The sequence below is a fragment of the Pseudophryne corroboree genome, chromosome 7 (genome assembly GCF_028390025.1).
Source record: "Pseudophryne corroboree isolate aPseCor3 chromosome 7, aPseCor3.hap2, whole genome shotgun sequence".
NCBI classification, from domain to species: domain Eukaryota; kingdom Metazoa; phylum Chordata; class Amphibia; order Anura; family Myobatrachidae; genus Pseudophryne; species Pseudophryne corroboree.
The window spans coordinates 516494748-516512390 of record NC_086450.1 but is presented as its reverse complement, the minus strand read 5'-3'; the positions used below and the strand labels follow the sequence as shown (position 1 = coordinate 516512390).

Here is a 17643-nt window from a genome sequence, read left to right as displayed (position 1 = left end):
GAGCCTGGCAGCGGGATTCCACACTCTACTCCCTCCCATACAGAGCCTGGCAGCGGGATTCCACACTCTACTCCCTCCCATACAGAGTCTGGCAGCGGGATTCCGCACTCTACTCCCTCCCATACAGAGCCTGACAGCGGGATTCCACACTCTACTCCCTCCCATACAGAGCCTGGCAGCGGGATTCCGCACTCTACTCCCTCCCATACAGAGCCTGACAGCGGGATTCCACACTCTACTCCCTCCCATACAGAGCCTGGCAGCGGGATTCCACACTCTACTCTCTCCCCATACAGAGCCTGGCAGCGGGATTCCACACTCTACTCTCTCCCCATACAGAGCCTGGCAGCGGGATTCCGCACTCTACTCCCTCCCATACAGAGCCTGGCAGCGGGATTCCACACTCTACTCCCTCTCATACAGAGCCTGGCAGCGGGATTCCACACTCTACTCCCTCCCATACAGAGCCTGGCAGCGGGATTCCACACTCTACTCCCTCCCATACAGAGCCTGGCAGCGGGATTCCACACTCTACTCCCTCTCATACAGAGCCTGGCAGCGGGATTCCACACTCTACTCCCTCCCATACAGAGCCTGGCAGCGGGATTCCACACTCTACTCCCTCCCATACAGAGCCTGGCAGCGGCATTCTACACTCTACTCCCTCCCCATACAGAGCCTGGCAGCGGGATTCCACACTCTACTCCCTCCCATACAGAGCCTGGCAGCGGGATTCCGCACTCCACTCCCTCCCATACAGAGCCTGGCAGCGGGATTCCACACTCTACTCCCTCCCATACAGAGCCTGGCAGCGGGATTCCGCACTCCACTCCCTCCCATACAGAGCCTGGCAGCGGGATTCCACACTCTACTCCCTCCCATACAGAGCCTGGCAGCGGTATTCTACACTCTACTCCCTCCCATACAGAGCCTGGCAGCGGGATTCCGCACTCCACTCCCTCCCATACAGAGCCTGGCAGCGGGATTCCACACTCTACTCCCTCCCATACAGAGCCTGGCAGCGGGATTCCACACTCTACTCCCTCCCATACAGAGCCTGGCAGCGGGATTCCACACTCTACTCCCTCCCATACAGAGCACGCAGCGGGATTCCACACTCTACTCCCTCCCATACAGAGCCTGGCAGCGGGATTCCACACTCTACTCCCTCCCATACAGAGCCTGGCAGCGGGATTCCACACTCTACTCCCTCCCATACAGAGCACGCAGCGGGATTCCACACTCTACTCCCTCCCATACAGAGCCTGGCAGCGGGATTCCACACTCTACTCCCTCCCATACAGAGCCTGGCAGCGGGATTCCACACTCTACTCCCTCCCATACAGAGCCTGGCAGCGGGATTCCACACTCTACTCCCTCCCATACAGAGCCTGGCAGCGGGATTCCGCACTCCACTCCCTCCCATACAGAGCCTGGCAGCGGGATTCCACACTCTACTCCCTCCCATACAGAGCCTGGCAGCGGGATTCCACACTCTACTCCCTCCCATACAGAGCCTGGCAGCGGGATTCTACACTCTACTCCCTCCCATACAGAGCCTGGCAGCGGGATTCCGCACTCTACTCCCTCCCATACAGAGCCTAGCAGCGGGATTCCACACTCTACTCCCTCCCATACAGAGCCTGGCAGCGGGATTCCGCACTCTACTCCCTCCCATACAGAGCCTGACAGCGGGATTCCGCACTCTACTCCCTCCCATACAGAGCCTGGCAGCGGGATTCCACACTCTACTCTCTCCCCATACAGAGCCTGGCAGCGGGATTCCACACTCTACTCTCTCCCCATACAGAGCCTGGCAGCGGGATTCCGCACTCTACTCCCTCCCATACAGAGCCTGGCAGCGGGATTCCACACTCTACTCCCTCCCATACAGAGCCTGGCAGCGGGATTCCACACTCTACTCCCTCCCATACAGAGCCTGGCAGCGGGATTCCGCACTCTACTCCCTCCCATACAGAGCCTGGCAGCGGGATTCCACACTCTACTCCCTCCCATACAGAGCCTGGCAGCGGGATTCCACACTCTACTCCCTCCCATACAGAGCCTGGCAGCGGGATTCCACACTCTACTCCCTCCCATACAGAGCCTGGCAGCGGGATTCCATACTCTACTCCCTCCCATACAGAGCCTGGCAGCGGGATTCCACACTCTACTCCCTCCCATACAGAGCCTGGCAGCGGGATTCCACACTCTACTCCCTCCCATACAGAGCCTGGCAGCGGGATTCCACACTCTACTCCCTCTCATACAGAGCCTGGCAGCGGGATTCCACACTCTACTCCCTCTCATACAGAGCCTGGCAGCGGGATTCCGCACTCTACTCCCTCTCATACAGAGCCTGGCAGCGGGATTCCACACTCCACTCCCTCCCATACAGAGCCTGGCAGCGGGATTCCACACTCTACTCCCTCTCATACAGAGCCTGGCAGCGGGATTCCACACTCTACTCCCTCCCATACAGAGCCTGGCAGCGGGATTCCGCACTCCACTCCCTCCCATACAGAGCCTGGCAGCGGGATTCCACACTCTACTCCCTCCCATACAGAGCCTGGCAGCGGGATTCCACACTCTACTCCCTCCCATACAGAGCCTGGCAGCGGGATTCCACACTCTACTCCCTCCCATACAGAGCCTGGCAGCGGGATTCCACACTCTACTCCCTCCCATACAGAGCCTGGCAGCGGGATTCCGCACTCTACTCTCTCCCATACAGAGCCTGGCAGCGGGATTCCACACTCTACTCCCTCCCATACAGAGCCTGGCAGCGGGATTCCACACTCTACTCCCTCCCATACAGAGCCTGGCAGCGGGATTCCACACTCTACTCCCTCCCATACAGAGCCTGGTAGCGGGATTCCGCACTCTACTCCCTCCCATACAGAGCCTGGCAGCGGGATTCCGCACTCTACTCCCTCCCATACAGAGCCTGGTAGCGGGATTCCACACTCTACTCCCTCCCATACAGAGCGCGCAGCGGGATTCCACACTCTACTCCCTCCCATACAGAGCCTGGCAGCGGGATTCCACACTCTACTCCCTCCCATACAGAGCCTGGCAGCGGGATTCCACACTCTACTCCCTCCCATACAGAGCCTGGCAGCGGGATTCCACACTCTACTCCCTCCCATAGAGAGCCTGGCAGCGGCATTCTACACTCTACTCCCTCCCATAGAGCCTGGCAGCGGGATTCCGCACTCTACTCCCTCCCATACAGAGCCTGGCAGCGGGATACCACACTCTACTCCCTCCCATACAGAGCCTGGCAGCGGGATTCCACACTCTACTCCCTCCCATACAGAGCCTGGCAGCGGGATTCCACACTCTACTCCCTCCCATACAGAGCGCGCAGCGGGATATCGGGCCCACCTGAAACTCCCCTTTTCCCCATGTACCTTGCTCTTCTCTGTCCAGTTATCTGGTTGGTGCTCGGTAGCTCCTGCGTCCTCTGAACTGGCTCCGTCACTTCTCTTCCTCTTTCCCGGAGGACGCTTTCTGTAAGACTCTTCCAGTGGAACAGCATCCACAGAGAGATCTCTCTGCAGAAAGGGTAAAAGCAAAGACTCACATTCTGTGCTATGTGCTGCGACATGCATACATACTACACACACTAACTGGATCCCTCCCTTTGTATACACACACACACACACACACACACACACACACACACACACTAACTGGGCCCCTACCTCTGTATACACACACACACACACACACACACACACACACACACACACTAACTGGGCCCCTACCTCTATATACAAACTGGACCTGTACCTCTATATACAAACTGGACCTGTACCTCCATATACAAACTGTATATACAAACTGGACCTGTACCTCTATATACAAACTGGACCTGTACCTCTATATACAAACTGGACCTGTACCTCTATATACAAACTGGACCTGTACCTCTATATATAAACTGGACCTCCACTATCTCCTCTATTTATATAGAGGTACTGGTCCACTCACCAGTACCTCTATATAAATATATAGACTGGACTCCACCATCTCCAGACACTGACCAGTACCTCTATATAAATATATAGACTGGACTCCAACATCTCCAGACACTGACCAGTACCTCTATATAAACATATAGACTGGACTCCAACATCTCCAGACACTGACCAGTACCTCTATATAAATATATAGACTGGACTCCACCATCTCCAGACACTGACCAGTACCTCTATATAAATATATAGACTGGACTCCACCATCTCCAGACACTGACCTAAACCCCTGTATACATACTGTGTCTGCATTGTCCACAGAGACTGACCCATTCCCCTATATGCTCACTAATTGTATCTGACCTGAAAATGATTATACTTACTGACATACTGTACTTTCCCTGACACATGGATCATCTTCGGACATCTGCACTGTAACCATAACCCTCCCACAGGGGCAGGGATGAATCAGCTCTATACAATGCGGTGTGATAATTACACACTACCACCAGATAAGACCTCACCTGCATTGCCTCCAGGCTCCCATAACTGTTAATACAGAAGCCATCGATCAGGTCTTCCTCACGTATGACCGCACTTTCCTCTCCTCTCTTTCGTCTCTTTTTCTTGCGTTGTGGCCGCGGCCAGACTGAAGGCTCAGGGCTTGAAGAGAAGGAGTTGGTAGGTGAAGGACCTCTCAGCCGATCTCTCTGGGCTTTGGAGCGCCTGCGTGGGAGACGGGGCCCAGACATGGTTCTGGGGGCGTGGGACGGAGCCTCCATTTTGATTTATAAGATTACCCCCCAGGATAAAGCATATCGGCCAGATGACCACCAGAATCCAATAGCTTCCTCAATGTAACAGGAGTAAGGAATGAGAGAAGGAATGAGAGTCCAGGTGCTTTATCCTATATGTAAAACCACAGAGATAACTAATTGTTTGTTGTCAAGGAGAACATCTGTGGCATGGGCCCAAAGCCATGAAGACTACATAGGACACAGAACATAACGGAGTGTTCCTGAACACCATAACATAGCCTTATTGGTAAGATTACACCTGAGAACAAGCCTGAGGAGCCTTATAAACCTGAGAACTGTGGAGTGACCCTGAGATGGTTGGTGTAGACACCACCAGCGTTGTAACTAGTAACCCAAAATGGAATGAGAGTGGTAAGAGAGCACCAAAGAATGACAGGTGGTGTAGATATCTGTAGGGTAAGTGGGAGCCCAGAAAAAACATGGAGTGGTGGTCTCTAAGATAATAAGGACACTAAATAAACATACTGGGGTGTAACGTTAACTAGACAGGGGTATAAAGACAGAAGACCCCAGAGGAGATAACCTAACAATGTCCAATACAGGAGACCACTGGCAGAGTGGGTGAATATGAGGAAAGAGAGACAGGAGGAGGCTATAGAGGGCCAACAGAATTAAGCGAATGGTGAGACAAACTGGGAATGGGAGAGAGACATTCCTAAGAGCGAAACTGAATGGGGGAACTTAATGTGAGAGCGAGATGAGCTGGGGATGAGGCGTAGGGACCTCGTGATATGGAGGGGTGAGGCGTAGGGACCAGTGACAGCAGGGACTGGGAGAAACCCTGGTGATGGGGTGAGTGAGGTAGAGAGGAACCAGTGAGGAGGGTGAAGGGATCCTGGTGATGGGGCTTCAGAGGGGTAGGTACCCCAGCGATGGGGTGAGTGAGGGGTAGGTACCCCGGCGATGGGGGTGAGTGAGGGGTAGGTACCCCGGCGATGGGGTGAGTGAGGGGTAGGTACCCCGGCGATGGGGTGAGTGAGGGGTAGGTACCCCGGCGATGGGGTGAGTGAGGGGTAGGTACCCCGGCGATGGGGTGAGTGAGGGGTAGGTACCCCGGCGATGGGGTGAGTGAGGGGTAGGGACCCCGACGATGGGGTGAGTGAGCTGTAGGGACCCCGATGATGGGGTGTGTGAGTTGTAGGGACCACGGCGATGGGGTGTGTGATATGAAATCAATTAAAACATTTTTAGTGTAAAAGTGCCAGCGCTGTTCTTTTTCCTTTTTTGGGTGTGTGAGCTGTAGGGATCCCGACGATGGGGTGTGTGAGCTGTAGGGACCCCGGCGATGGGGTGTGTGAGCTGTAGGGACCCCGGCGATGGGGTGGGTGAGGGGTAGGTACCCCAATGATGGGGTGAGTGAGAGGTAGGGACCCCAGTGATGGGAAGGGACCCTGGCGATGGGGTGAGTGAGGGATAGGTACCCCTGTGATGGGGTGAGGGGTAGGTACCCCGGTGATGGGGTGAGTGAGGGGTAGGGACCCCGGTGATGAGGTGAGTGAGGGGTAGGTACCCCTGTGATGGGGTGAGGGGTAGGGACCCCGGTGATGGGGTGAGTGAGGGGTTGGGACCCCGGTGATGGGGTGAGTGAGGGGTAGGTACCCCGGGGATGGGGTGAGTGAGGGGTAGGTACCCCGGGGATGGGGTGAGTGAGGGGTAGGTACCCCGGTGATGGGGTGAGTGAGGGGTAGGTACCCCGGTGATGGGGTGAGTGAGGGGTAGGTACCCCGGTGATGGGGTGAGTGAGGGGTAGGTACCCCGGTGATGGGGTGAGGGGTAGGGACCCTGATAGGGTGTGAGAGGGGTAGGTACCCCGGTGATGGGGTGAGGGGTAGGTACCCCGGTGATGGGGTGAGTGAGGGGTAGGTACCCCGGTGATGGGGTGAGTGAGGGGTAGGTACCCCGGTGATGGGGTGAGTGAGGGGTAGGTACCCCGGTGATGGGGTGAGTGAGGGGTAGGGACCCCGGTGATGGGGTGAGGGGTAGGGACCCCGGTGATGGGGTGAGGGGTACGGACCCTGATGATAGGGTGTGTGAGGGGTAGGTACCCCGGTGATGGGGTGAGGGAGGGGTAGGGACCCCAGTGATGGGGAGAGGGAGGGGTAGGTACCCTGTTGACAGGGTGAGAGGGACCCTGGTGATGAGAGGGGTGGGGACCCGTAGAGGCAGAAGGCAGGGTGGGGAGTACAGTAGGGATTCCGGGGAGGGGTGGGGGGACAGCGGGACCCTGGTGATTGGGTGGCAGGGATCTCTCAGTCACGGGTGGGGGGTCAGGGCCTGTGGACGCCCGTCTGATCGGCTGATCCCTGAGCTGGGGGTCCCGGCGGGCGCTGGCCGGGGTGGAGGCACCGGGTCTCTCTCTCCTCCTCCCCGGACCTGTCTCCGGTCTTTTCCCTTTCTCTTCAAGCCCCGCCCTCTGCGTGTTACGTAATCACCGGAATGACGTCAGGCGTAACATGACCAAATAGAGCGGACATATTGCTGTGGTCGCCAGCGCAGCGCGTACACCGTGTCTCCGACAAAATGGCCGCCTGTGTATCCAGCCACGTGACCCCGGAACTCCGCCCTCCCGCCACAGGCATAGCCTATAATAATACGTGATCATAATCACTCCCAGCGTGTGACTACAGGGGCAGGGTGGGGAATAGGTGTGAGGTATAAGTGTGAGGTGGGGAATAAGTGTGAGGAGGGGAATAGATGTGAGGTATAAGTGTGAAGTGGGGAATAAGTGTGAGGTATAAGTCAAGTGGGGAATAGGTGTGAGGTATAAGTGTGAGGTGCGGAATAGGTGTGAGGTGGGGAATAGGTGTGAGGTATAAGTGTGAGGTGGGGAATAGGTGTGAGGTATAAGTCAAGTGGGGAATAGGTGTGAGGTATAAGTGTGAGGTGGGGAATAAGTGTGAGGTATAAGTCAAGTGGGGAATAGGTGTGAGGTATAAGTGTGAGGTGCGGAATAGGTGTGAGGTGGGGAATAGGTGTGAGGTATAAGTGTGAGGTGGGGAATAGGTGTGAGGTATAAGTCAAGTGGGGAATAGATGTGAGGTATAAGTGTGAAGTGGGGAATAAGTGTGAGGTGCGGAATAGGTGTGAGGTATAAGTGTGAGGTGGGGAATAGGTGTGAGGTATAAGTCAAGTGGGGAATAGGTGTGAGGTATAAGTGTGAGGTGCGGAATAGGTGTGAGGTGGGGAATATGCATGAGGTATAAGTGCGAGGTGGGGAATAAGTGTGAGGTGCGGAATAGGTGTGAGGTATAAGTGTGAGGTGCGGAATAGGTGTGAGGTATAAGTGGTGGGGAATAAGTGTGAGGTATAAGTGAGGTGGGGAATAGGTGTGAGGTATAAGTGGTGGGGAATAAATGTGAGGTATAAGTGTCAGGTGGGGAATAGGTGTGAGGTATAAGTGTCAGGTGGGGAATAGGTGTGAGGTGGGGAATAGGTGTGAGGTATAAGCGCGAGATGGGGATTAGGTGTGAGTATTAGTGTGAGGTGGGGAATAGGTGTGAGGTACGGAATAAGTGTGAGGTATAAGTGTGAGGTGGGGAATAGGTGTGAGGTACGGAATAAGTGTGAGGTATAAGTGTGAGGTGGGGAATAGGTGTGAGTTATAAGTGAGGTGGGGAATAGGTATGAGGTATAAGTGTGAGGTAGGGAATAGGTGTGAGGTGGGGGTGTGTGGGGAATAGATGTGAGGTGGGGAATTGGCGTGGCCGTGAGGAATAGGTGTGAGGTATTTGTGGGGAATAGGTGTGAGGTATAAGCGCGAGATGGGGATTAGGTGTGACTATTAGTGTGAGGTGGGGAATAGGTGTGAGGTATAAGCGCGAGATGGGGATTAGGTGTGAGTATTAGTGTGAGGTGGGGAATAGGTGTGAGATATAAGTGTGAGGTACGGAATAAGTGTGAGGTATAAGTGTGAGGTGGGAAATAGGTGTGAGTTATAAGAGGTGGGGAATAGGTATGAGGTATAAGTGTGAGGTAGGGAATAGGTGTGAGATGGGGGTGTGTGGGGAATAGATGTGAGGTGGGGAATTGGCGTGGCCGTGAGGAATAGGTGTGAGGCATTTGTGGGGAATAGGTGTGAGGTAGAAGATGTGGGGAAAAGGTGTGGGAATCGGTATCAGATGCAGAGGTGTGGGTAAATAGATGTAAGGTGGGGAATAGGTGGGAGGTGTGGGTAAAAGGTGTAAGGTGAGGAATAGGTGTGAGGGGAGGAGGTGTAAGGTAGGGAATAAATGTGGGAGGTGTGGGGATTAGGTGTGAGGTATAAGTGTGAGCCTGGTGGGGAATAGGTGTGAGTTGAGGAGGTGGGACATATGGGGAATAGGCGTGAGATATGGGGAATAGGCGTGAGGTATAGGTAGAAGGTGTGGGGAATAGGTGTCAGGTGCAGAGCTGTGGGTAATAGGTGTGAGGTGGAAACAGTGTGTGGTTGGGAGATATGGAGAATAGGTGTGATGTGAGAATTAGATGTGAGGTGGGAATAGGTGTGCGGTGGGTAATTAGCGTGTGGTAAGGAATAGGTATGAGGTGGGGAGAATACGTACGAGGTGGGGAGGTGTGAGATGTGGGGAATAGATGTGAGCTATATTTGGGCAATAGGTGTGTGGTGGGTAATTAACATGCAGTAAGGAATAGGTATAAGGTGGGAAGGTGTGAGATGTGGGGAATAGGTGCGAGCTATATGTGGGGAACAGGTGTGAGGTGGGAATGTGTACACAATTGGAAATAGGTGTGAGTTAGGAAATGTGTGGAATAGGTATGAGGTGCAGATATGTGAGGTGTGGGAAATAGGTCTGACTCTGATGATGAGATGCTAGATCTGGAAGAAGTGGAGGTGGATAAGGGAGATGGTACTCTGTCTCAGGGAGTGGAAGCTCTTATATACTCTTTCTCTGACGTCCTAGTGGATGCTGGGGACTCCGTCAGGACCATGGGGATTAGCGGCTCCGCAGGAGACAGGGCACAAAAGTAAAAGCTTTAGGATCAGGTGGTGTGCACTGGCTCCTCCCCCTATGACCCTCCTCCAAGCCTCAGTTAGATTTTTGTGCCCGGCCGAGAAGGATGCAATCTAGGTGGCTCTCCTAAAGAGCTGCTTAGAGTAAAAGTTTTGTTAGGTTTTTTATTTTCAGTGAGTCCTGCTGGCAACAGGCTCACTGCTACGAGGGACTTAGGGGAGAAGAAGTGAACTCACCTGCGTGCAGGATGGATTGGCTTCTTAGGCTACTGGACACCATTAGCTCCAGAGGGATCGAACACAGGCCCAGCCATGGAGTCCGGTCCCAGAGCCGCGCCGCCGACCCCCTTGCAGATGCCGAAGAGTGAAGAGGTCCAGAAACCAGCGGCAGAAGACTTTTCAGTCTTCATGAGGTAGCGCACAGCACTGCAGCTGTGCGCCATTGTTGTCAGCACACTTCACACCAGCGGTCACTGAGGGTGCAGGGCGCTGAAGGGGGGCGCCCTGGGCAGCAATGAAATACCTATACTGGCTAAAAGATACATCACATATAGCCCCTGGGGCTATATGGATGTATTTAACCCCTGCCAGGTCTCAGAAAAACGGGAGAAGAAGCCCGCCGAAAAGGGGGCGGGGCCTATTCTCCTCAGCACACAGCGCCATTTTCCCTCACAGAAATGCTGGTGGGAAGGCTCCCAGGCTCTCCCCTGCACTGCACTACAGAAACAGGGTTAAAACAGAGAGGGGGGGCACTTATTTGGCGATATGATTATATATATTAAGATGCTATAAGGGAAAAACACTTATATAAAGGTTGTCCCTGTATAATTATAGCGTTTTGGTGTATGCTGGCAAACTCTCCCTCTGTCTCTCCAAAGGGCTAGTGGGGTCCTGTCCTCTATCAGAGCATTCCCTGTGTGTGTGCTGTGTGTCGGTACGTGTGTGTCGACATGTATGAGGACGATGTTGGTGAGGAGGCGGAGCAATTGCCTGTAATGGTGATGTCACTCTCTAGGGAGTCGACACCGGAATGGATGGCTTATTTAAGGAATTACGTGATAATGTCAACACGCTGCAAGGTCGGTTGACGACATGAGACGGCCGGCAAACCAATTAGTACCTGTCCAGGCGTCTCAAACACCGTCAGGGGCGTTAAAACGTCCTTTTACCTCAGTCGGACAGACACAGACACGGACACTGACTCCAGTGTCGACGGTGAAGAAACAAACGTATTTTCCTTTAGGGCCACACGTTACTTGTTAAGGGCAATGAAGGAGGTGTTACATATTTCTGATACTACAAGTACCACAAAAAAGGGTATTATGTGGAGTGTGAAAAAACTACCTGTAGTTTTTCCTGAATCAGATAAATTAAATGAAGTGTGTGATGATGCGTGGGTTTCCCCCAATAGAAAATTATTGGCGGTATACCCTTTCCCGCCAGAAGTTAAGGCGCGTTGGGAAACACCCCTTAGGGTGGATAAGGCGCTCACACGCTTATCAAAACAAGTGGCGGTACCGTCTCCAGATAGGGCCGCCCTCAAGGAGCCAGCTGATAGGAGGCTGGAAAATATCCTAAAAAGTATATACACACATACTGGTGTTATACTGCGACCAGCGATCGCCTCAGCCTGGATGTGCAGCGCTGGGGTGGCTTGGTCGGATTCCCTGACTGAAAATATTGATACCCTTGACAGGGACAGTATTTTATTGACTATAGAGCATTTAAAGGATGCATTTCTATATATGCGAGATGCACAGAGGGATATTTGCACTCTGGCATCAAGAGTAAGTGCGATGTCCATATCTGCCAGAAGTTGTTTATGGACACGACAGTGGTCAGGTGATGCAGATTCCAAACGGCACATGGAAGTATTGCCGTATAAAGGAAAAAAAGACAACGTCTTTTCAGCCTCAGTCCTTTCGTCCCCATAAGGGCAAGCGGGCAAAAGGCCAGTCATATCTGCCATGGGATAGAGGAAAGGGAAGAAGACTGCAGCAGGCAGCCCATTCCCAGGAACAGAAGCCCTCCACCGCTTCTGCCAAGTCCTCAGCATGACGCTGGGGCCGTACAAGCGGACTCGGGTGCGGTGGGGGGTCGTCTCGAGTTTCAGCACGCAGTGGGCTCACTCGCAAGTGGACCCCTGGATCCTACAAGTAGTATCCCAGGGGTACAGATTGGAAATTCGAGACGTCTCCCCCTCGCAGGTTCCTGAAGTCTGCTTTACCAATGTCTCCCTCCGACAGGGAGGCAGTAGTGGAAACAATTCACAAGCTGTATTCCCAGCAGGTGATAATCAAAGTACCCCTCCTACAACAAGGAAAGGGGTATTATTCCACACTATATTGTGGTACGGAAGCCAGACGGCTCGGTGAGACCTATTCTAAATCTGAAATATTTGAACACTTACATACAAAGGTTCAAATCAAGATGGAGTCACTCAGAGCAGTGATAGCGAACCAGGAAGAAGGGGACTATATGGTGTCCCGGGACATCAGGGATGCTTACCTCCATGTCCCAATTTGCCCTTCTCACCAAGGGTACCTCAGGTTCGTGGTACAGAACTGTCACTATCAGTTTCAGACGCTGCCGGTTGGATTGTCCACGGCACCCCGGGTCCTTACCAAGGTAATGGCCGAAATGATGATTCTTCTTCAAAGAAAATGGACGATCTCCTGATAAGGGCCAAGGTCCAGAGAACAGTTGGAGGTCGGAGTAGCACTATCTCAAGTAGTTCTACGACAGCACGGGTGGATTCTAAATATTCCAAAACCGCAGCTGTTTCCGACGACACGTCTGCTGTTCCTAGGGATGATTCTGGACACAGTCCAGAAAAAGGTGTTTCTCCCGGAGAAGAAAGCCAGGGAGTTATCCGAGCTAGTCAGGAACCTCCTAAAACCAGGAAAAGTGTCAGTGCATCATTGCACAAGGGTCCTGGGAAAAATGGTGGCTTCTTACGAAGCGATTCCATTCGGCAGATTTCACGCAAGAACTTTTCAGTGGGATCTGCTGGAAAAATGGTCCGGATCGCATCTTCAGATGCATCAGCGGATAACCCTGTCTCCAAGGACAAGGGTGTTTCTTCTGCGGTGGCTGCAGAGTGCTCATCTACTAAAGGGCCGCAGATTCGGCATTCAGGACTGGGTCCTGGTGACCACGGATGCCAGCCTGAGAGGCTGGGGAGCAGTCACACAGGGAAAAAATTTCCAGGGAGTGTGATCAAGTCTGGAGACTTCTCTCCACATAAATATACTGGAGCTAAGGGCAATTTACAATGTTCTAAGCTTAGCAAGACCTCTGCTTCAAGGTCAGCCGGTATTGATCCAGTGGGACAACATCACGGCAGTCGCCCACGTAAACAGACAGGGCGGCACAAGAAGCAGGAGGGCAATGGCAGAAACTGCAAGGATTCTTCGCTGGGCGAAAAATCATGTGATAGCACTGTCAGCAGTGTTCATTCCGGGAGTGGACAACTGGGAAGCAGACTTCCTCAGCAGGCACGACCTCCACCCGGGAGAGTGGGGACTTCATCGGGAAGTATTCCACATGATTGTGAACCGTTGGGAAAGACCAAAGGTGGACATGATGGCATCCCGCCTGAACAAAAAACTGGACAGGTATTGCGCCAGGTCAAGAGACCCTCAAGCAATAGCTGTGGACGTTCTGGTAACACCGTGGGTGTACCAGTCGGTGTATGTGTTCCCTCCTCTGCTTCTCATACCCAAGGTACTGAGAATTATAAGACGTAGAGGAGTAAGAACTATACTCGTGGCTCCGGATTGGTCAAGAAGGACGTGGCACCCGGAACTTCAAGAAATGCTCACAGGGGACTCATGGCCTCTGCCGCTAAGAAGGGACTTGCTTCAGCAAGTACCATGTCTGTTCCAAGACTTACCGCGGCTGCGTTTGACGGCATGGCGGTGGAACGCCGGATCCTAAGGGAAAAAGGCTTCCGGAAGAGGTCATTCCTACCCTGGTCAAAGCCAGGAAGGAGGTGACCGCACAACATTATCACCACATGTGGCGAAAATATGGTGCGTGGTGTGAGGCCAGGAAGGCCCCACGAAGAAATTTCAACTCGGTCGATTCCTGCATTTCCTGCAAACAGGAGTGTCTATGGGCCTCAAATTGGGGTCCATTAAGGTTCAAATTTCGGCCCTGTCAATTTTCTTCCAGAAAGAATTGGCTTCAGTTCCTGAAGTCCAGAAGTTTGTCAAGGGAGTATTGCATATACAACCCCCTTTTTGTGCCTCCAGTGGCACTGTGGGATCTCAACGTAGTTCTGGGATTCCTCAAATCACATTTCTCTAACGTCCTAAGTGGATGCTGGGGACTCCGTCAGGACCATGGGGTTTAGCGGCTCCGCAGGAGACAGGGCACAATAATAAAAGCTTTAGGATCAGGTGGTGTGCACTGGCTCCTCCCCCTATGACCCTCCTCCAAGCCTCAGTTAGATTTTTGTGCCCGGCCGAGAAGGGTGCAATCTAGGTGGCTCTCCTGAGCTGCTTAGAATAAAAGTTTAAGTTAGGTTTTTTATTTTCAGTGAGTCCTGCTGGCAACAGGCTCACTGCTACGAGGGACTTAGGGGAGAGAAGTAAACTCACCTGCGTGCAGGATGGATTTGCTTCTTAGGCTACTGGACACCATTAGCTCCAGAGGGAGTCGGAACACAGGTCTCACCCTGGGGTTCGTCCCGGAGCCGTGCCGCCGACCCCCCTTGCAGATGCCGAAGTTGAAGAGGTCCAGAGGTCCAGAAACAGGCGGCAGAAGACTTTCAGTCTTCATAAGGTAGCGCACAGCACTGCAGCTGTGCGCCATTGTTGTCAGCACACTTCATACCAGCGGTCACTGAGGGTGCAGGGCGCTGGGGGGGGCGCCCTGGGCAGCAATGTATTATACCTTTTTTATGGCTAAAATACATCACATATAGCCCTTGAGGCTATATGGATGTATTTAACCCCTGCCAGATCTCACAAACTCCGGGAGAAGAGCCCGCCGTTTTAGGGGGCGGGGCCTATTCTCCTCAGCACACGGCGCCATTTTCCTGCTCAGCTCTGCTGTGAGGAAGGCTCCCAGGCTCTCCCCTGCACTGCACTACAGAAACAGGGTTAAAACAGAGAGGGGGGGCACTTATTTGGCGATATGATTACATATGTGAAAATGCTATAAGGGAAAACACTTGTATAAGGGGTTGTCCCTGTATAATTATAGCGTTTTTGGTGTGTGCTGGCAAACTCTCCCTCTGTCTCCCCAAAGGGCTAGTGGGGTCCTGTCCTCTATCAGAGCATTCCCTGTGTGTGTGCTGTGTGTCGGTACGTGTGTGTCGACATGTAGGAGGACGATGTTGGTGAGGAGGCGGAGCAAATTGCCTGTATTGGTGATGTCACTCTCTAGGGAGTCGACACCGGAATGGATGGCTTATTTAGGAATTACGTGATAATGTCAACACGATGCAAGGTCGGTTGACGACATGAGACGGCCGGCAAACAAATTAGTACCTGTCCAGGCGTCTCAGACACCGTCAGGGGCTTGTAAAAACGCCCATTTACCTCAGTTGGTCGACACAGACACGGACACTGACTTCAGTGTCGACGGTGAAGAAACAAACGTATTTTCCTTTAGGGCCACACGTTACATGTTAAGGGCAATGAAGGAGGTGTTACATATTTCTGATACTACAAGTACCACAAATAAGGGTATTATGTAGGGTGGGAATAATCTACTTGTAGTTTTTCCTGAATCAGATAAATTAAAGTGTGTGATGATACGTGGGTTTACTCCGATAGAAAATTATTGGAGGTATACCCTTTCCCGCCAGAAGTGAGGGCGAGTTGGGAAACACACCTTAGGGTGGATAAGGCGCTCACACGCTTATAAAAACAAGTGGCGTTACCGTCTCCAGATACGGCCGCCCTCAAAGAGCCAGCTGATAGGAAGCTGAAAAATATCCTAAAAAGTATATACACACATACTGGTGTTATACTACGACCAGCAATCGCCTCAGCCTGGATGTGCAGCGCTGGGGGGGCTTGGTCGGATTTCCTGACTGAAAATATTGATACCCTTGACAGGAACAATATTTTATTGACTATAGAGCATTTTAAGGATGCATTTCTATATATGCGAGATGTGCAGAGGGATATTTGCATTCTGGCATCAAGAGTAGATGTGATGTCCATATCTGCCAGACGATGTTTATAGACACGACAGTGGTCAGGTGATGCAGATTCCAGACGGCACATGGAAGTATTGCCGTATAAAGGGGCGGTCCATCGGACCTGGTGGCCATGGCAACAGCTGGAAAATCCACTTTTGTTACCCCAAGTCACATCTCAGCAGAAAAGGACACAGTCTTTTCAGTCTCAGTCCTTTCGTACCCATAAAGGCAGGCGGGCAAAAGGCCAGTCATATCTGCCCAGGGTTAGAGGAAAGGGAAGAAGACTGCAGCAGGCAGCCCATTCCCAGGAACAGAAGTCCTCCACAGCTTCTGCCAAGTCCGCAGCATGACGCTGGGGCCATACAAGCGGACTCAGGTGCGGTGGGGGGTCATCTCAAGAGTTTCAGCACGCAGTGGGCTCACTCGCAAGTGGACTCCTGGATCCTACACGTAGTATCCCAGGTGTACATTGGAAATTCGAGACGTCTTCCCCTCACAAGTTCCTGAAGTCTGCTTTACCAACGTCTCCCTCCGACAGGGAGGCAGTATTGGAAAAAAATTCACAGGCTGTATTCCCAGCAGGTGATAATCAAAGTACCCCTCCTACAACAAGGGAAGGGGTAATATTCCACACTATATTGTGGTACTGAAGCCAAACGGCTCGGTGAGATCTAAAAGATTTGAACAATTACATACAAGGGTTCAAATCAAGATGGAGTCACTCAGAGCAGTGATAGCGAACCAGGACGATATGGTGTCACTGGATATCAGGGACGCTTACCTACATGTCCAAATTTTGCCCTTCTCACCAAGGGTATCTCAGGTTCGTGGTACAGAACTGTCACTATCAGTTCAGACGCTGCCGTTTGGATTGTCCACGGCACCCCGGGTCTTTACCATGGTAATGGCCGAAATGATGATTCTTCCTAAAAGAAATATGGACGCTTTCCTGATAAGGGCAAGGTCCAGAGAACAGTTGGCGGTCGGAGTAGCACTATCTCAAGTAGTTCTACGACAGCACGAGTGGATTCTAAATATTCCAAAATCGCAGCTTTTTCCGACGACACGTCTAATGTTCCTAGGAATGATTCTGGACACAGTCCAGAAAAGGATGTTTTCTCCCGGAGAAGAAGACCAGGGAGTTATCCGAGCTAGTCAGGAACCTCCTAAAACCAGGAAAAGTATCAGTGCATCATTGCACAAAGGTCCTGTGAAAAATGGTGGTTTCTTACAAAGCGATCCCATTCGGTAGATTTCACGCAAGAACCTTTCAGTGGAATCTGCTGGGAAAATGGTCCGGATCGCATCTTCAGATGCATCAGCGGATAACCCTGTCTCCAAGGACAAGGGTGTTTTCTTCTGCGGTGGCTGCAGAGTGCTCATCTATGAAAGGGCCGCAGATTCGACATTCAGGACTGGGTCCTGGTGACCACGGATGCCAGCCTGAGTGGCTGGGGAGCAGTCACACAAGGAAAAAATTTCCAGGGAGTGTGATCAAGTCTGGAGACTTCTCTCCACATAAATATTCTGGAGCTAAGGGCAATTTACAAGGCTCTAAGCTTAGCAAGACCTCTGCTTCAAGGTCAGCCGGTATTGATCCAGTGGGACAACATCACGGCAGTCGCCCACGTAAACAGACAGGGCGGCACATGAAGCAGGAGGGAAATGGCAGAAACTGCAAGGATTCTTCGCTGGGCGAAAAATCATGTGATAACACTCTCAGCAGTGTTAATTCCG

At 52.5% G+C, this 17643-nt stretch overlaps 1 protein-coding gene across 4 annotated transcripts in view; it reads right to left on the bottom strand.

Annotated features, from left to right (window-relative positions):
• FBRS (fibrosin) overlaps window positions 1-7241 on the bottom strand; it is a 118839-nt gene extending 111598 nt beyond the window's left edge. For all 4 annotated transcript variants that reach the window (XM_063935494.1, XM_063935496.1, XM_063935495.1 and 1 more), the window contains exons 1-2: window positions 4505-7241; window positions 3414-3557 (exon numbers count right to left, since the gene is read on the bottom strand). In XM_063935494.1, the coding sequence (XP_063791564.1) occupies window positions 3414-3557; window positions 4505-4762 (402 nt within the window). In that variant the 5' untranslated portion in view covers window positions 4763-7241. The remainder of the gene's footprint in view (window positions 1-3413; window positions 3558-4504) is intronic.
• Window positions 7242-17643: the final 10402 nt, after the last annotated feature.